This window comes from Pristis pectinata, chromosome 21 (assembly GCF_009764475.1).
Source record: "Pristis pectinata isolate sPriPec2 chromosome 21, sPriPec2.1.pri, whole genome shotgun sequence".
In the NCBI taxonomy this organism is placed as follows: domain Eukaryota; kingdom Metazoa; phylum Chordata; class Chondrichthyes; order Rhinopristiformes; family Pristidae; genus Pristis; species Pristis pectinata.
Genome location: NC_067425.1, coordinates 18,758,538 through 18,779,282, shown reverse-complemented (window position 1 = coordinate 18,779,282; position 20,745 = coordinate 18,758,538). Strand labels below are relative to the sequence as shown.

The following is a 20,745-nucleotide window of genomic DNA, read 5'->3' as shown; positions in this document are numbered from 1 at the left end:
GATGGGAACCATAGTGATGGATAGGTCAGAGGTTGGTTCATTTAGTGTACAACTAGATGCAGAGTGTAGGAAGACTGTGAGGAAGGGTAGGTAGTTGAAAAGGCAAAATTGCAGTCAGTTGGATGGGCTAAAGTGTGTCTACTTTGACGCGAGAAGTATCAGGAACAAGGCTGATGAACTTAGAGCATGAGTAAGTACGTGGAACTATTACATGGTGGCCTTTAAAGAGACTTGACTGTCACGAGGGCAGAAATGGCTGCTGGATGTTCCGGGGTTTAAAGGTTTCAAAAGGGACAGGGATGGAGGTAAAAGAAGTGGGGGAGCGACTTTGCTGATCAGGGACTGTGTCACAACTGTAGAAAGGGAGGATGTCCTGGAGGGATCGTCCACTGAGTCAGTGTGGATGGAAGTCAGAAACAGGAAGTGAGTGATCACTCTATTGGGAGTATTCTACAGACCCCCCCCCCAATAGCAACAGAGATGCTGGGGAGCAGATCGAGAGGCAGATTTTGGAGAGGTGCAAAAATGACAGGGTTGTTGTCATGGGTGACTTCAACTTGCCTAATATTGATTGGCACCTCCTTAGTGTAAAGGGGATAGATGGGGCGGAGTTTGTTAGGTGTGGACAGGAAGGATTCCTGACACAGTATGTGGACAGGCTGACTGGAGGAGAGGCCATACTGGACCTGGTACCAGGCAATGAGCCTGATCAGGTTTCAGATCTCTCTATGGGAGAGCATTTTGGAGATAGTGACCATAATTCCTTGACCTTTACCGTAGCCTCGGAGAAGGACAGGAGCAGATGATATGGGAAAATATTTAACTGGGGGAGGGGGAATTATGATGCTATTAGGCTGGAACTTGGGAGCATAAATTGGGAACAGATGTTCTTGAGGAAGTGCACAGCAGAAATGTGGAGGTTGTTTAAGGAATGCTTGAATGTGGTTCTGGATAGGTTTGTCCCATTGAGGCAGGGTAGGCATGGTAGAGTGAAGGAACTGTGGTTGACAAGAGATGTAGAATATCTTGTCAAGAGGAAGAAAGAAGCTTACCTGAGGTTTAGAAAGCATGGATCAGACAGGGCTCCAGAGAGTTACAAGGTAGCCAGGAGGGAGCTTAAGAATGGACTTAGGAGAGCTAGAAGGGGGCATGAGAAGTCCTTGGCAAGTAGGATCAAGGAAAACCCCACGATGTTCTACACATATGTGAAGAATAGGAGGATGACTAGATTGAGAGTAGGACCGATCAGGGATAAAAGAGAAAACGTGCCTGGAGTCGGAAGAGGTCGGGGAGGTCCTTAATGAATACTTTGCTTCAGTGTTCACCAGTGAGAGAGACCTTGACATTTGTGAGGATGGTGTACGACAGGCTGATATGCTAGGGTATGTCGACGTGAGGAAAGAGGATGTGCAAGAACTTTTGAAAAAAATTAGGATAGATAAGTCACCGGGGCCAGATGGGAAATATCCAAGGTTATTAAGGGAAGCGAGGGAAGAGATCGCTCTGCCTTTGGTGACAATCTTTGCGTCCTCACTGCTGCAGGAGTAGTGCCAGATGATTTTGGAGGGTGGCAAATGTTGTTCCTTTGTTTAAGAAAGGGAGTAGGGGTAATGCTGGGAATTACAGACCAGTGAGTCTTACTTCATTGGTGGGCAAATTACTGGAGAATATTCTTAGAAACAGGATTTATGGGTATTTAGAGAAGCATAGGCTGATTAGGAACAGTCAACATGGCTTTGTGAGAGGTAGGTCGTGCCTTACTAGCCTGATTGAATTCTTTGAGGATGTGACAAACACATTGATGAAGGCAGAGCAGTGGATGTGGTGTACATGGATTTTAGTAAGGCGTTTGATAAGGTTCCTCATAGAAGGCTTATTCAGAAAGTTAGGAGGCATGGGATCCAGGGAAACTTGGCTGTGTGGATTCAGAATTGGCTCACCCATAGAAGACAGAGGGTGGTGGTAGATGGAGCGTATTCTGCCTGGAGGTCGGTGACCAGTGGTGTTCTGCAGGGATCTGTTCTGGGACCCCTGCTCTTTGTAATTTTTATAAATGACTTGGATGAGGATGTGGAAGGGTGAGTTAGTAAGTTTGCTGATGATACGAAGGTTGGTGGTGTTGTGGATAGTGGAGAAGGTTGCTGTAGATTACAAGAGGATATTGATAGAATGCAGACCTGGGCTGAGAAGTAGCAGATGGAGTTCAACCCGGATAAGTGTGAAGTGATACACTTCGGAAGATCAAATTTGAAGGCAGGACTCTTAGCACTGTGGAGGAACAGAGGGACCTTGGGGTCCCTGTCGATAGATCCCTCAAGGTTGCCACGCAGGTCGATAGGGTTGTTAAGAAGGCGTATGGTGTGTTGGTCTTCATTAGTCGGGGTATTGAGTTCAAGAGCCGCGAGGTAATGTTGCAGCTCTATAGAACTCTGGTTAGGCCACGTTTGGAGTATTGTGTTCAGTTCTGGTCAACTCATTATAGGAAGGATGTGGAAGCTTTAGAGAGGGTGCAGAGGAGATTTACCAGGATGTTGCCTGGATTGGAGAGCACGTCTTATGAGGAAAGGTTGAGTGAGCTTGGGCTGTTCCCTTTGGAGTGAAGGAGGATGAGAGGTGACTTCATAGAGTTGTACAGGATGATAAGAGGCATAGATCAAGTGGACAGTCAGAGACTTTTTCCCAGGGTGACAATGGCTAACATGAGGGGACATAATTTTAAGTTGATTGGAGGAAGATATAAGAGGGATGTCAGGGGTAACTTCTTTACACAGAGAGTGGTGGGTGTGTGGAATGCGCTGCCAGCAAAGGTTTTGGGAGCAGATACATTGGGGACATTTAAGAGACTCTGAGATAGACATATGAATGATAGAGAAGTGGGGGGTTATGTGGGAGGGAAGGTTAGCTAGATATTAGAGCAGGATAAAATGTCGGCACAACATTGTGAGCCGAAGGGCCTGTACTGTGCTGTAATATTCTATGTTCTAACCCTTTCTACAATTAAAAAATACACACATGACACTTGATTTATGCAAACCCTTCCCTTTTGATTGTATCATCTGTGTGTGATCTATTCCTTATAACTCCTTGCACTGTTCAATTTAATGAGCACATTATCAAATTTCACAGGTCAGTTATTTTGAAGGGGAAGAATTCTTCATTTTATCAGCATTATGCAAAATTCTTCTCTTATGTTTGTTGTGAAAGTTCTGCGTATAGTGTGGCAGACCAGGTAAGCAAATTGTATCCTAGAATTGGTCTTATTTATTTCTCTGTATGAAGGACTCCTTTAGGAGATTATTCAGCTTCGAAGGTTTTTTTTAGAAATCCTGTGGTTCCTCATGGATTGCTGAAATGGGAGACTTGGTCAATTTTTATGAGTGAAAGCCACAACTACCTTTGAGTACACCTGCCTGACCATCCTGAGTTAAATGTGTTTGTGTTGCACGTTTGGCTCGAGTGTTTCTGTTTTAATTTTTTAAAAGCATTTTCAGGCTTATCGGCTTAAATTGTGTTTCTTTTTTCTTAAAACTGGAAGGATCCAACAGGAAATGACTTTGAGTACCCACCAGTGCACAGCCTATACTGCCTGTACAGGTTAATACAAACTTAGCATTTGTTTAACATTTTCTGTTCACAATTCCAGAGGAAATTTATGACGCTGCTTTTAATCTCCACAGATATTGTGGGTTGGACACAATCCCGTCATAAGATGTGGTAACATTCTATGCTCAGGACAGGTTTTTAAAGATAGCTGTGGGATTAGTTTTTTTTCTGGTGGATTGGAAGACAGGAAGAGATTGTAGAGTGAATCAAGACTGAAGTGATTTACTCTGACTGGAGATAAGATTGATTGCTTGTCTCAAAAAGATAAAAGCAGCCTTTGATTTTCTGTTTCCCACTGTGTACACAAAATAACCTGATTTATTTTTAAAGGCCTAGGCAGTTAGGAACACATATACGTACCCTCAGAGCTTTGGGCTATTGATTCATGCTTGGTTGCTACATTTGTATGCATGCATATGTACATGTGTGTATATAGTCCCAGACTTTTAAGTGTAGTGAGCAATTATTGCACACTATCATATTCATCTCAATTAGTTCAAATGCCAATGCTGCCCACGATTTGTGATACAATGTTACTTCCATCAATTACTGCACGGATCCTCAATGATGGGGAAATGAATACTGAAGCCATTAACTAATTGAGTCGTTTAACTTGATATGTGTTTTAAAAAATTATTGTGATTGATAAGAGCCAGTTTTTTTTTAATTTAAAAATCCTTGTTTTCTATTTTTTTTCGCTTTTTAACCATCCAAAAGGAGAATCTTGATATTTTTGAGAAAATCGGTTATTTGGAACTCAATCCAACTCGAGACAAGCTCTACTTCATAATTTGGAGCAATGGAAACTAGTCAAGCAAAAGCTAGGGTCAGGGTCATGCCTTTCAGCCAAAGATCTAGACTCCTCCATTATGGTCCCCCCATACATCCCATGTCACCACCGGGATGGATCCACCAGAAAGGGCTGTGCAATAGTCCATCGTCGGGAGGGACTGGTCCTGAGACTCCTCAACATTGACTGAAGACCCCATGCAATTTAATTGCCTTAGGTCAAACATGGGCCAGCAAACATCTAGCTGATTACCACTTACTATCCACTGTCAGCTGATGATTCCGTATTCCTCCATCCTAAACTCTACTTAGAAGAGCATTGAGTAGCAGTGGGTCAGGGGACTTCGGGATCCATCACCAAGAATGACGTCATCACTGACTGAGTTGGTTGATCCTTTGCTGACCATTTCTCCTGCCTTGGTATCTCACCACCTATAAATCTCACCTCAGTGTTATCTCCCAAATTGTACACAGTGAATGAGGGTGAGCTGGTGGCCATGAATATGAAATTGAGTTTTTTTTATTACCATCTTTCTTGTACCCTATCCAGCTTCCTGCTCCTATCAAGGGTGGAATAAAGCTGGTGTCGATCAAGGGGTGAGTGTGTTTTGAGCTGGAGGGTTAGGTATAAGGCTCCAACCTTTTTCTCGATGCTTTCAGCCCAATTGCGAGCCAGGGCTCTGGTAGACATCCCAGCAGTGACACGTACTGATTTTGACGTGGAGTTCAGGACTTGCAGATATGCCTTTTTCTTTTCTGCTAAGTTGTTTCTGCTTCAAGTTGTGCCTCATTATGCCCTGCAAGAGAAGTGTGTCTGTGACAGTGTGATGTGAGTGTCACAGTTGAATAGTTGGCTGAGTGGGGAGGCAGTGAGTGTGATGGTGAAGCAGCACATGTGAGTATCTGGAATCAGTGCTGTTTGACAGCGATTGTTAGGAGGTGAGAGTTGATGGAAGGAGTAAATTGTGCAGTGCCAAAAGCTGGCAATGTAGCTCCTAGCATATGGAACTTGAATTCAGCAGCGTTAACCATCTGTGAGAATTCTTGGTGTATTGTGTCCAGATTCTTGCAGCTCTCTCCCTAGCATTGACCTCCAGGGCTATTTTCTCCCGCTTCACCTGTTCTCCTGCCCATCTTCTCCACCAAGGTCTCCAGTCCTACTTCTCTGTCCCAGTGACCTCCTCATTTCCTGGATCAGCTTCTGCCAGAACAAGCTCCAGGTTCAGTGCACCTCTCCTTTAAGCAGGCCACCTTCATCAGTATGAGCAGCTCACGGGATTGGAGCCCCAATGAAACACCCAGTCAGTAGACAGCATGGTTAGCACTGGCTAAGCATTATAATTATTCCAGTCAGTAGGCTGCGGTGAATTGGCAGGCTGTTCGCATCCACTGAATGGCATGGGCTAATCACACTTTGTGATTTCCCCCACCCTGTTTCAGAGGCTGGTAAGGGGCCATGGAATTCTGCCCCCAATCCTAAACCTGTGTAACATCTAGCTTAATTCTTAGGCGTGAACCCATGGATTATACTCCAAGATTATGTGCAGAGGAGACATGATCATATAAAAACTGTATAAAACATCCTTGTTGTCAGCATCCCTGCTTTAAAAAAGCATCAGAAATGAAGTATAATCCTTGGATCCTTCATCCTGAATATTTAAAAAAATAGTGTGCATATACGAATAACATAAACCTGTATTTTCGAATGCTGATCGTTAACTATATATTATTTTCCCCAATAACTTGTGATGACACCAGAACCTTCAAAGATCTTGCAGTCTGATACTTATGTGTATCTGTTTGCCTCTTAAGTCACTGCCACTGATGTTCATGGTGAAGAGAAACTACGGACAGCTTTTATGCATAAATAGGAACAGCTGCCTTGATTTTAACATTGATGAGGAAACGAATAGACAGGAGCTGTAAGAAGTGACCTTGGTAGTGTGAGACCAGGGTGATTTTTAACTCCCTGGTTTCAACCCCAGTCCCCTCTCAGCTTCCCATCCAAGTCTCTGTTACTTGGACCTCAAGGAATGGTTCTTGAGGAAGTTGCATTTGGGCCCTGTGATCAGAATCCTGGAGGTGTAGGGGGTGAGAGCCTGAGTCAAACAAGGCCGATGCTTCCCTGATGTTGGAAGTAACAGGCATGCAGATGGTATTATAAGAACTTTGCCACTTATTCAGAGCGATTAAAATTGAAGACCATGAGAAAAGGGTGAAGTGTCGTGGGTAAACTTCAGGTGTGATTTTAATGGTCTGTAGCTGGGTGAATGAACAAACGTTTTCATTGGACACCCTAAGCCTAAGCCCACAGGCCAGCCATGTTATATGGCTCTGTTGCAAGCATCAGAGGTCTCCTCCATGTAGCAACTGCTCTGGACTAAGATGAGCAGAGAATAACACCGTGATCACCTCTGGTCTGAGCCTGATGTCAGGTCTGGTCTTCAGTTCGGACAGGCAGGCTGCATGTTTAGACTGGGGCAGGTTGGAAGTAAAATCATTCCTAACATTCCTGAGTAGCGGAGGGAGTGACTGCAGAGTTAACATATAATGCAGGTTTATGCTTGGTAGATATCTCCACTGAAGTTGTGCACCAATCATTTAAAAAAAAAGGTTGTTGAATAACTGTGTAATGCATTTATTTGTTTGATTGTAAGGACTCGTGTTGCGTGTTATCTGCAGATTTAAACTTGTTTTTATTTACTCATTGAAAGTGGATGTCGCTGGCAATTCCCATCCCAAGAGGTAGTTAAGAATTAAAAACGTTATTGGATCTGGAGTCACATATAGGCAAGACTGGGTAAACATGACGGATTTCTGTCCCTGAAGGACAGTAGTGAACGACATGAGTTGTTACAACAATCCCTAATTGCATGATTGATTTAATTACCTGAACTTCAATTCTTCAGCTGTTGTGGGAGGATCCATACATGTATCTCTGGATCACAAAGTTGCAAGCCTCTGAATACTAGATCAGTAACTTAACCACTATGTCACTTTCACTACTGAAGCTTTCACTGCGCATTGTCAGTGTGGCGTGCCAGGAAGTGCTAGTTGTTGCAGCATCTTGCCTCTCTATGCTTCCTGCAAGACCAAAGCTGGTGAACTGGAGATAAACCACTAGATCTTTCCACGTGTGTGGCACACTCCCAGCGCCACAAACCACCATTTACTGAGCACCCTGTTCATAACCAATGGTGGCTCATGGCTTTGCCATTTTCAATGGATAAACATTCGGGTAAAAATTAATTTTGCTAAAAAATGTGCTGTTGCACATTTCTGCCACTGAATGGACAGCCCCATGGGGAACCAAATGTTACACTACTGACTTCATTAACCCGATGAATTTCCCATTGAGACATTACCAGGAAGCTTGCCTGTAGGTCGGCCCTCTGCATCGCTGTTGCCTGTCTTCAGGCAAGTCCTTAAAAAAAAATATATATCTTTGGGTTAGAAATTTGTCCTTGGTTGCATGTGTTTAAGTGACTGTGAATTTGGTTCCGTTGATGGAATGGAATTTTAGAAGTGGAATGGAATGTACAGTTGTTACTGTGTCTTGAGTTTGCCACGTGTGGCCAAGGACAAACTTCTACTCCAAGGAGTCAGGGATGCCCATGGAAGGGGAAATTGGGTGTGTGGAATGGCCAGGAAGGACAATCAGGAGTTGGTGATTACCAGGAGGGTAATGCTGACTGGGAGGGTCAGTGGAGGGGAACAGTAGGATTTGCAGCACTAAAATTGGAAGGGTTGAGGTTATGAGTATGACAGGGGTCAAGGTTAAGATCAGAGACTTGGGAAAATGGGATTGCTGAGCAGTGCCTGGCAAACTGCCAAGGCTTGAAGGGGAGCACTCCAGCATAAGATGTAGCTCTCCAAGGGAAATGGAAACTTCTCTGTGGGCAATGATTTACAGTCATGCTGCCAAGTATTGGGCATGAATTAATAGTTGTCTTGTTAAATATAATGAAATGTAGTGTGATATCCCCTGATATGTGATTATGGCCACAAAGAGGACACCTGTGGGGGGTGGGGGTGTGAGAGAGGGAACTGTTATTTCATCTGGTTCGTTTACTGTGGGTTGATGTTCATGGCATATGATAATTCGAAGAGGGATAAATTGTTATTACGGTTGGCTATCCCAGTGTAAGCTGTAGGATGTGAATGGTAATTGTATAGACTGAAATCAGCTATTATGTTTTGCCCTCCTATTGTGCCTATTGGTACGTGGAAGAGTGATAGTTGCACTGGATAGAACCAACTTCTTGACTCCCCCATTGTGAGGTTTAAAGATATGGGGAGAGCTAATTACACTGGAGCCCTGTGCATTTGTTTGTCCCAATATGTGCCACGAGGTACTGTAGTGGCTTGCAGCATGAACACTGGTACGACCTCCTTTCAGCTTGGAGTCTATGTGTCTTTTAAAGGTGATTGTCATTTGCTTCTGTTCCTTCTCCAATAGGTCTGCTTAATTGGTGACTGTGTGGGAGGAATTCTGGGATTTGACGCCCTGTGTTACAGTTCACATACAACATGTGAAAGCCAGAACAGCAGCAGGAGGGGGAGCATCGGTAGCATTCAGGTACCAGGAATTTTACAGGTACATCGTGGTAAATACGCACTAAATCTGCACACTTCCTCAAACCCAGCAGACAATATGTAAGAGAGGGATAATAAGTTTGAATCACACAGTTAGTCAACTTGGTGAAATTGACATTGCACTCTTTGCTGTGTTTGGTATAATGCAGACGTATCTTTCTTTATCAAAGCTTCATTAACCCTTTTGTGGCAAGTAGCCTTCGTTTCTTATCCGAGTGAACAAAACAGTGATCTTCACCCGACCGAGGGATAGTAAAGATCCAATTTGGGAAAAGGACTTCCATCTGCCTCTTTGGAATCATGTTTTGCAAAGAGACTTAATGACCAGATTTCACCTCCTGTTTGCTAATCACTTATTTTGATTCAACGCCAGGATAACACACATTTAACAGATGAACCTGGATCGGACTTGAGCTCCAGTAAACGACTTAGCAGAAGCAACATTGACATCTCGGGGATAGAAGCTAAGGAACCAAGAAAGCTATTGCAAAGGAAACAGAGTGACTCTTCTACCTATGACTGCGATACCATAACACAGCACCATGCTTTTCTGTCAAGGTAATGGTGACAGAGATTGCAAATGTGAATTAAATGGAATTGTTGGGAGGGTGAAACACTGCAGTTTTTCTGGGCCATGTAAGATAATTGTTCTTTTCTAAATCCATTTTTCAGAAATGTGGGTATTGCTGGCAAGATCACTTGTTGTTCTTCCCTGACACATTTTCGTGCTTGGCCATTTCAGAGGGCAATTAAGAGTGCACAGCATTCCTGTGGTTCTGGTCTCTGAAGTAGGATAAACTGGGTGAAGGCAGCAGAATTTCTTCCTGGAAGGGATTGAACTGGATGGGTTTTATAACAATTTGGTAGTTTCACGGTTACCTCCTGAAACTACTTTTTAAAAAAAAAGTATTTCAAATTAACCTCCTGAAACTACTTTTTTAAAAAATGTATTTTAAATTAATTAAAGTAATTAATTGAACTTAAATTCCCCAACAGTAATACACACAAAAAGTGCTGGAGGAACTCAGCAGGTCAGTGACTCCAGCACTACTTATGTGTGTTGCTCCAGATGCCAGCATCTGCAGAATCTCTTGTGTCCCCAACAGTAATAACGGGATTTGAGCTCCTGTATCATGTCCAGACCTTATGATTATTTGTGTAGCAATTTAAACTGGTGTTTTTAAATTTATTGGACTGGATTAAACACAAGAACCAGGTCCACTCTGTTGTTTCTACTCAGTACCTCAACCAACCAGCTCAGTAAAGAAAAAGAACTCATTACAGAGGGAGTAGTGGACAGGAATTCTTGGTTTACTCTGGGCTGCAATGCAGTATCAAACAGTCTGCTCCATTTTTTTTATAGCAATCCTTAGTGAATTGGAGCACATTCCCGAGTCATCTGTGAAACAACGTGAAACGTTATGGGGAAAATACAGGCATAAAGATGCTGGAGGTCTTGTCACAAGTCAGCAGCACATGGTGTGGTGGGCTGGTGATCCAAACTCCAGGGGCACATTTTCAAATCTCGCCATGGCATCTAGGAATTTAAGTTCATTGTACTAACGCATTGCAATTTCTGAGAAATATGCTAGTGTCAGTAATGGTGATTTCTGCTGTTGCTCATCAGACTCACTAATAACCTGTAGGCAAGGCAATCTGTTGTCCTTATCCTGCCTGGGTAAGGACCTACATGTAACTCTTGTCCTGCAGCAATGAGGGTGACACTAAACCACCCTCAACCCCGTGCAGTTGTCCTGAAGCTAGCTCACTGCTGCCTTCTAAAGGACATGTTGGGGATGGGAGGCAAGTGCTGGCCTTGCCAGCAACACTCGCATGCTGCAAATGAATAGCACTTCATGAAGGCCTTTGACAAGGTGCCGACATGAGGCTGCTAAACAAGATAGGAGCCCACGGTGTTAGAGGCAAATTAGTAGTGGCACGGATAGAAGATTGGCTGACTGGCAAAAGGCAGAGAGTGGGGATAAATGTGTCTTTTTCAGGATGGCAGCCGGTGACTAGTAGAGTTCCGCAGGGGTCAGTCACAACTTTTTACACGTTGATGATCTGGATGAAGGAACTGATAGCATTGTAGCCAAGCTTGCAGACGATGCAAAGATAGGTAAGGTTGCGGAGGCAGGGAATCTGCAGAAGAACTTGTACAGGTTCGGAGAGTGGGCAAAAACGTGGCAGATGGAATACGATGTAGGGAAGTGTGGGGTTATGCACTTCGGTAGGAAGAATAAAGGTGAAGACTATTTTCTAAATGAGGAGGAAGTTCAGAAATTGGAGGCACAAAGGGACTTTGGTGTCCTAATTCAGGATTCCCTTAAGGTTAGCTTACAGGTTGAGTTGATAGTAAGGAAGGAAAATGTAATGTTAGCATTCATTTTGAGAGGACTAGAATATAAAAGCAAGGATGTACTGCTGGGGCTCTATAAGGCATTGGTCAGACTGCTTTTGGAAGATGGTGAATAATTTTGGTCCACGTTTCCAAGGAATGATGTGTGGCTCTGGAGAAGGTCCAGAGGAGGTTCACAAGAATGATCTTGGGAATGAAAGGAATGTTTGATGGCTCTGGGCCTTTATTCAGTGCAGTTCAGAAGGGTGAGGGGGAATCTCAATTGAAACCTACCGAATACTTAAAGCCTGGATAGAGTGGACGTGGAGAGGATGTTTCCAGTAGTGGGAGAGTGTAGGATCTGAGGGCACAGCCTTAGTATAAAGGGATGCCGTCCCTTTAAAACTGAGATGAGGAGGAATTTTTTCAGCCAGAGGGTGGTGAATCCATGGAATTCGTTACCACAGAGGGCTGTGGAGGCCAAGTTGTTGGGTTTGTTTAAGTCAGAGATTGATAGGTTCTTGATTGGAAAGGGGTTAAGGTGACAAGGCAGGGGAATGTGGTTGAGAAAAAAAATCAGTCATGATTGAATGGTGAAGCAGACTTGGTGGGCCAAATGGCCTAATTCTACTCTATCTTATGGAGCTCAAACTCTCGGAATGTATTGGTGGGAGTTCTGGGTTGCTGCAGGTGGAAAGGCGGCTCCCTCAGAGTCCCACCTGCCCACTGACGCCAAGGCTGTACTGGAGCTGTGCACTGTGGGCTGAATGGTCTTGAGGTGAGGTGGTTACGAACGTTCTCAGTTTGAAACTGGGTGGGAATCCTACAAGTCTGGTCAGCACATAAGGTGATGATTTCAGCAATGAAACAATGATTTGGACGGCATTGACTCAAACTGAATTGAAGCGTTCTTGATACTGTATTACAATGTATAATGATAGGTTTCTAATGATTGAATCAGTGGAGCACCTTACCATTCAGTAGGTTTCATGCATCTTTTCTGCATTAAGCAGTTCAAAATATCAAACAGAATTTTATTGAGCCTTATTGGTCATAATATCAGAGTGAAAAGGCAGAAACTATTATCATTAACTCAAGCATGACTGGAAAAGCTTGATGTCCTTGTCAAACACTGAGAGCACCTGAACTAGATTTAAAAGGAAGACTGATAGAAAGTGATATAAACATGATACGTTGTGGGATTTTAATGTCAGCATCAAATTCCATTCATATGCAATATTTTTGAAATCAATTCTCATTAGCAAGCATTAAAATCCAACCAGCAATAAAATTCCATTGAGTCTTATAGTGTTTTCTCTATTGACAGTCCTTCAGTATTAAAATGACAGTTTGGGCATACAATTTAAAAGCTGAATGATTTATTGAATACTTACCTCAAATATTGCACTATTACATTCCATGATTTTTTAATGAAGAGCCACAAGTCATTTTTACATATCTTTATTTTAAAAGGCACAATTTATCATACCCACACTATATAGGAAATTAAAAAATATATCATTTTTACAAGTTGCAATAATTTCTTCCTAATTACCCCTTTTTAGACCAATTGAATGAAATATCTGTAGTCTGCTAACTAAGATTAATTAATTTATAATATTCCTCAGCTGCCATACTTGCTGCTGTTTAAATTTAAACTTTGGAGGAGCAAGAGCTTGCAGGCACTGGAGGGATAAACGCGCCGAGACATCAGAAGCTGTCCCAACGTCTGTAGAGGTTCCTTGATTTCTTATTCACTCACAGGTGGCCATGTCACTGGGCCACTTCTAGTGGACCCACCCTCTAAAGAAATGTGAGCCAGGAGGGCAGCAAGTATTCACCCCCACCACCCCAACCACCATTGTTATCAGTCTTCTTTATGATGCCATAATTAATGAATTAACGTAGAACATTACAGCACAGTACAGGCTCTTCAGCCCATGATGTTGTGCCGACATTTTATCCTGCTCTAAGATCTATCTAACCCTTCCCTTCCACATAGCCCCCTCATTTCTCTATCGTTCATGTGTCTATCTAAGAGTCTCTTAAATGTCCCTAATGTATCTGTCCCCACAACTTCTGCCGGCAGTGCGTTCCACACACACACCACTCTCTTTGTAAAAAAAAACATACCCCTGACATTCCCCTTATACCTTCCTCCAAACACCTTAAAATGTTGTCCCCTCGTGTTAGCCATTGTTGCCCTGGGAAAAAGTCTCTGACTGTTCACACGATCTATGCCTCTTATCAATTTGTACACCTCTATCAAGTCACCTCTATCAAGTCACCTCTCATCCTCCTTCTCTCCAAAGAGAAAAGCCCTAGCTCACACAACCTATCCTCATAAGACATGCTCTCCAATCCAGGCAGCATCCTGATAAATCTGCTCTGCACCTTCTCTAAAGCTTCCACATCCTTCTGCTCTATGGGGCTAGCAGAACTGAACACAATACTCCAAGTGTGGTCTAACCAGAGTTCTATAGAGCTGCAACATCACCTCGCGGCTCTTGAACCCAATACCCCGACTAATGAAGGCCAACACACCATACGCCTTCTTAACAACCCTATTGACCTGTGTAGCAACCTTGAGGGATCTATGGATGTGGACCCCAAGATCCCTCTGTTCCTCCACACGGCTAAGAGTAAAAAGCTATTATCTTGGGCCCCGGCAGCACCAAGCCTTTCCCCATCTGGCATTCTAGATGGGACTTGTGTATCCTTGTATATTTAGTCTCCCCAGATGGACCACCACCACTGGGTTCCAGTGAGGATAGAGGATAGGGAATGTGTGTGCAAGCGTCAGCAGCAGCCCCACTACTCCGGTGTTACTAGTCTAGTCTGGGGTGGGCTAAGCTACTATCCCTGACAATGATCCATAGAAATCCAGATGTCAGCTGGACTTGGGTATATTTGGGTGGACCTCCTAGAATTGTGGTAAGAATTCACTGAGCCAATTCCTCAAGTTTAACATTTACTGTGTTTCCCTTATTACATCCAATTATTTTAGCACAGGAAGTCTCAAGGCACATAGTTAGTTCACATAATTATTATATACAGTTGAACATACGAAAATATTAGTTAGGAGTAAGAGTAGACCACTTGTCTTCTCCAGACAGCTCTGCCATTCAGTAAGGTCATGGGTGATCTGATTGTAACCTCAACTCTGCACTTGATTCACCCAGTGACCTTTCAATCCCTTGCTTATCTAGAATCTACCTCTGCCTTAAAAAAAACAAAGACTCTGCTTCCACCAAACCTTGAGGAAGAGGGTTCCAAAGACTCATGACCCCGAGAGAAAAAACATATACCTCATCTCTGTCTTAAATGGGGGGCCCCTATTTTAAACAGTGGGCCCTGGTTCTAGATTCATTGACAAGAGGAAACGTTCTCTCCAGATTCACCTGTCAAGACCCCTCTGGATCTTGCATGGTTCAATCAAATCCCATTCACTCTTTTAAACTCTAGCCCATATAAGCCTAACCTCATAAGACAACCATTCCATTCCATGTATTATTCTGGTAAACCTTCTCTGAATTGCTTCCTTAAGTAAAGAAACCAATACTGTGCACTTTCTAGATGTGATCTCAGCAATGCCCTATAATTGAAGCATAACGTTACTACTTTTGTATTCAATTCTCCTTGTTATAAACAATAGCATTCTATTAGTTTTTCTAATTACTTGCTGTATCGATATATTAGCCTATGGTGCAGCGACATACTGGATTGAGTATACCTAAGATACCATGCAAAAAAACCTGAACATTTTCATTGAAACAGTGGGAAGAGATGCCAGTATGAAACAAAAGCAGTGGACCCACACATCATGCTGCTTTGTGGGAGATTGCCAATCTGTGTTCTATATAGTTAGCCTCTAACCTTTTCACTTCTCCCGTCAATTCGTTTTCAAAGCTTCCAAATCAGGCTTTTGCCCTGCCCACAGTAAACTGTCAAAATCATGAATGACACTCCCTGACTGTAACCACAACCATGTACACATCACCCTCTTCAAACCTCTCCACCTCAGCATCTTCAACCTAATGCCAGTTAATGTTTCTGTTTCACCAGTATTCTGGCTGCCTTAATCTGACTGTTGTCTTTTGACCAGTGTAAGTTACATCAGTACTGCTTTGTTTTATATGGAGCTCACTGCTGGTCTGTTTCTTTGATCTGTGCTTTTCTTGGAACTACTTCATGTTCAGTTAAAATGCAAAAAATGGCAAATTTCAATGTGTGCAAGGAAATGTAGATAAGAAGATCAAAATCAGTTTTGATTTTAAATGTTTCCCTTAAGATAATGGCATTCATTTTAATTTTTTTTATTAAAAACAGAATTCACTCCAGTACGTTAAACGATGACCCTGACTTACAGAGGATGAACAGCACCAATATATTAGATGGAAACCCAGGCCGATTTGATTTTGATGTCTCTGATTTCTTCCTCTTTGGTTCCCCTTTGGCCTTGGTTTTGGCCATGAGGTGGACAGTTCTCCCTTCTGTAGATGGTAAGACTTTTTCTAGCATGCAACAGCTATTAAAATCTCATTCAGAGAGAAGCATGTGCAAACCGCAAATTGCACCATAGAATTGTTGGTTGGCAGTGTGCAAGCTGTGCTGATGGCAACATAATCAAAATTTTTATTCAAATAATTTCTAATTCAATAAATTGAAGTTGCTATGGATTTATCTAGATAGTTTCCACTGAATTTGCATTTCCAGTATAATTGATTTGGATATTTGTATCCATTTATCTGGTAATTATTCAAAAACAGATCAGGTTTTCAGGAAACTGTCCACAAATGCATCGCTTTCTTTTTACAGATTGGACAAATGTTCAGCACCAGATCCTGGGCTGGATCATGCTGCTCACTAACAGACAGCACTGTAGAATTAGCAGATGTAGGTCGGCTTTGTGCTTGGGCTTCCATGCATGTGTATGCAGCGTGGAAGGTGGCAGCATGCTAGAGGTCAGATGCCAGCACCAACCCATTGCATCTGGAGTCAGGAAAGGTTGCCCACTCTCCTCTGCCTTGTCTATGTGTTGTATTGAGGCTTTGGCTGAATCCATCAGGAAGGACATGGGCATGAGAGGGGCGATGATCCTAGGCGAAGGGGGCACTCAAGTCCAAGCCCACCCAGTGTATTGACAACATTGCCGTCTTCTAGCCAGACCCACTGCACCCGTGACCAGTTTGAACTGGCCAGAGTCAATTGCAACAAGAGTGAGTTGTGTTCTTTGGCAGCTAGGTCTGACCAATCCCGCATTCCCTTCACTATCAGATCCAATTAACTGAAGGTGCTGGGAATCTGATTCAGAGGAGCCGGAGCCGGAGTGTGTGCCAGGGTGAAGCAGCTGTTGGGAGTGTGGGAATGGCACTCCCTCTTCATGGCTCACAGAACCTCATCATAAGGTGCGAGGTGCTTTTGATGTTGCTGTACATGGCATGAGTGTGGCCCGTACCCCACTGCTGTGCAGTCATCTGAGCTATCTCCCACTTCATATGGAGATCCAACATGGATTGTGTTTATAAAGGCCTGATATAAAGGTCTTCTGAGAAAGCTGGTGTGAAAAACATACCCATCATAGCCTCCTGATAATGTCCACCTTTGTGTGTGGCTGTGTCAAGCTGTGTGTAGAACCTGGGTACACAAACACCAAGTATTATTGCACACTGAGGTTCTACCTCTCTCCAGTGTTACAAAGGATGGGCCTGGCCTTGTTCCTGCAGAACATTCCAATCAGTTGGATAGTGCCTTTCCACCTGTTCCTTTTGGAAAAGTTTCTGCAGAAAAACATCTCAGGTCACAAATTAGTCAGGCAAAGGTATGCATGGAATGTTCTGGAGCCTGTGTGGGAGAAGGAAGCACTGTTGGATGGTTTTCTGAAGAGATTGTCAAAGTCATTTGGCAAAATGCCTTATTACCAGAACTTTCAAACAAGTACCAAGGTGTTGCTTGGCTGGCAATGAGAGGGGCCCTCCCATCAGATCTTTCCTGCACAGCCGGGATCACAATCCCACTGCACGGTGCCCTCGAGGTGGACTGTGTGTTTGCCAAGCAGGTCCAGAAAGGGATGCAGTGGTCTTCATCAGTCTGCCCAAAGCTGGTCAGTTTTCCAGTGCATAGGGATATCTGTCATCAAACGCTGTTGGTTGGCACATTCCAGGATACAGGAGGACATGCTGAGGGATGCACTGAAACTTGGCACAGCTGTCACAAAGGCTTTGTTGGTGTGGACCGCAGTCTAGGGTCCTGCCACCGCATAATACTGAGGGGCTGGTCCCTGTGCAATAATCTCTCCAACACTTCACTGATACACTGGTCGGGGGTGAAGCATGAGTGACATCAACGCTTTGTAAATGAATAAAATGGATTGCTTGCTTCATTGATTGAAAATGACATGTCCCTATTGTACTACAATATATTTTATGAATAAAGTATACGTTTGGAAAAGTAAAATGCCAGGGCATCTGACTTTCTGCTCCATCACAACACTTTTCACTGAGTTCAGCAGGAGAGCTCTGATGTGCTGAGCTGTGGGGCTGGGTACACTCTTTATTCAGACCCTCAGGTTTACCTAAACCACGACTGGTGGCCAACCATGTTTGAAAAAGTAAGTGCAGGTAAGTGTTTTCTTTTACTTAATCCTAATGTTTGTAATTAACTTCTCGCACTTAAATGTGTTTAAAGTAAAAATACTATTTTTTATTTTAATTGTTTAAATCCCTTTGATCTTTGAATATCCACATCTCTGATCATCGACTCATTTGCTTATGATGAGAGTGGAGGGGGGAGTCTAATGAATTTGACCTGTTACTGCTGAGACGGGCCTACGTTAATATGCAGGACTGTTATCCTTTGTCGCATCTAGTTTCCTTCAATTTCATTTCCTATTTCCCATTGCAATATCGCTTGTCTCTGGTTGTGACTGTGTTACCTCCATTAAAATCATTAACCGTACTTTATTCTTGCATGAACAATTGTAACTGTGTGTGTGCGCGTGCTCCCAGTCAACATTTCACAGATTCAGTGACATTGAAGATTAATTTTTGATGCTTCTGTTCTTCATGCCTCTCTCTTTCTTCTTCCAGTGGCTCAGCTACGGCCCGCTTGTACCCAGGTGTACAGCCTCTTCCATTCGGCTGATCCCTCTGCCTCTCGCCTGGAGCCACTGTTGGAGAAAAGTTTCCACCTGTTGCCTCCAGTTTCTGTTCCAAGGTACCAGAGATACCCGCTGGGAGATGGCAATTCGACTCTCCTAGGTATGTTGTTCTGTGTGTGCCATGGAGGGTGAACAAGGAGGAGGTGGGCGAGAAGAACAGAGGGCATAAGTTTAAGGTGAGGAGTGAGAGGTTTAGGGGGGATCTGAGGAAGACTTTTTTTCACCTAGAGGATAGTTGTAATCTGGAACATACTGCCTATGTGGGTGGTGGGAGGCAGGTACCCTCTCAATATTTAGGAAACGTCTGGGTGAGCACTTGAATCACCAAGGCATAGTAGGCTGTGGGCCAAAGCTGGGAAATGGCATTTCTATCGGTAGATAGCTAATGGTTGGCATGCACGTGGTGGGCCGAAGGGCCTGTTTCTCTGCTTTATGACTCTCTGATTCCAAGACAATGTGCAGAACCATTCAGAATCCGCTTCTTGCTATTCTGCTTACAACTGGGGGCATTCAACAAAGTTTGATGAAAAAGTATTATTTATTTACTTAGAAACAGAGTGTTATGTTCTCAGGTTAGTGTTTCAGTTTATGATAACAGAAAATATAAATCTGTTAATCTCATTGCTGATTTAATACAAGCTTAAATATACTCAGTTAACTTTAGTTGATTTCAGTCTCTGGGTTGTAAATATTTTGAATGAGTGGAAATCCTGTGCACACCTGTCCAACCTTAGCTTTTACCAGTTTCCAGAGACCACACGTTAGTGGTATTTGCAAGTGGCTGCAAGGATCGTGGCAGGTTTATTCTTTGCCTGTTTCGCAGTGTTCTCATATAACATTGGATTTTGCTCCAGTACTGTGGTATGTTAGCTGAAATCTTCAAGGTAAAATGACTTGCCTGTGGGAAACAACAGTGTCTGAGGCATCCCTTGGGCTAAAGGTTAAGATATGGTAATAGTTTCCTGAAGTAAAATACAGAAGGTTGTGAATGTCTTTCAGTTTTGAGTCACAGTTTGCTAAAATATCTGAAAACAGTGGTTATAGTCATTGAGATGTACAGAAACAGGCCCTTCATGCTCACCTTTTTGCCCATCAACACCACCTATTTATCTGCATTAGGTCCATATCCTTCCATGCCTTGTCTACCATAGCATTTCACAGTACCAGAGAAGGCCATCGGATCCAATTAGCACAGCTTCCTCACGTGCGTTTTTCCAGAATTAAGGCCATTTAGGTATGACTCGCAGTCTTTCAGTAGGTGAATTCCATAAACATCCCTTACTTTCATAGTAAGGCGCATGAAATTTGTCCTCAGTTGTATACCCTAGAAATATGATGTCGTAACATGCCGTTGAACTTTTTAAATTAGTTTTCATGGACTCTCAGTTTCAGAAGTGGAGATAAACACAAGTATCACATGTAACAGAGAAAGAATTTCTACCCGGATTAACTGGTGTGTGTTGCTTTGCTGCATGTTGAAATCAGTTGCCTGGTATTTGCAATCAGTGGCTCACTTGCCATTCGTACTCCCCACTGACTCCTGAAAAAGATCTCACCTGTGTAGATCTCCCAAGAATAATTTGCTGGAGCAAAATAGCTTCAACCTGGGTGCAGAGGATCTGTGCCATGACAGGGTCCTCAGCATGTAAATCTCACCATGAAAATGCTGAGCAGAACATTGACCAGCTCCCTGGTTTAGCCAAATGTCAAATATATCAGAATATTTTGAATATGTCTGAAAGTTTTTATTCAAAAGTATTTAAAGCATTAAAGAAGTTACTCAAACTATTAAACACTTAAAAAAAAACTTTGCGGGGTTTTGACCCAAAATGTCGTTCATTCCTTTCCCCACATGGATACTGCTCGACCCACTGAGTTCGTCCAGCAGATTGTTTGTTGCTCGAGATTCCAGCATCTGCAGTCTCTTGTGTCTTGTTTAAAATGCTCAAATAGACTAATACAATTAAAAAGAACTAAAACATACTTCACAACCATTACACTTAAATGAATGGGGGTGCAGTTCCTGTGCCAGGTCTAACAATTTGGAGCAGGTGTCCCACTGGGAATGGCAAGGAGTTGTCGCACCTTTGCACTCTCATGCTTTACTCCACAATGGGTCCAACATCGGAGTGAGGTCATAGTGTCCTTAGTGAATAGCTGCCAGGGAGTTTGGGACTTCCATGTTCATATATGTGCAGGAGCTGGCAGCATTTCCCTGGAAAATCTGGGCCAATACCATCGTTAGCATACAAGTGCAGAG

General features: G+C 43.2%; 1 protein-coding gene across 9 annotated transcripts in view; it reads left to right on the top strand.

The window, feature by feature from the left end:
• Window positions 1-20,745, top strand: part of pitpnm3 (PITPNM family member 3) — a 422,801-nt gene that overhangs the window by 329,417 nt on the left and 72,639 nt on the right. For all 9 annotated transcript variants that reach the window (XM_052035330.1, XM_052035325.1, XM_052035327.1 and 6 more), the window contains 4 exons: window positions 8,852-8,971; window positions 9,362-9,546; window positions 15,656-15,828; window positions 18,415-18,585. In XM_052035330.1, the coding sequence (XP_051891290.1) occupies window positions 8,852-8,971; window positions 9,362-9,546; window positions 15,656-15,828; window positions 18,415-18,585 (649 nt within the window). The remainder of the gene's footprint in view (window positions 1-8,851; window positions 8,972-9,361; window positions 9,547-15,655; window positions 15,829-18,414; window positions 18,586-20,745) is intronic.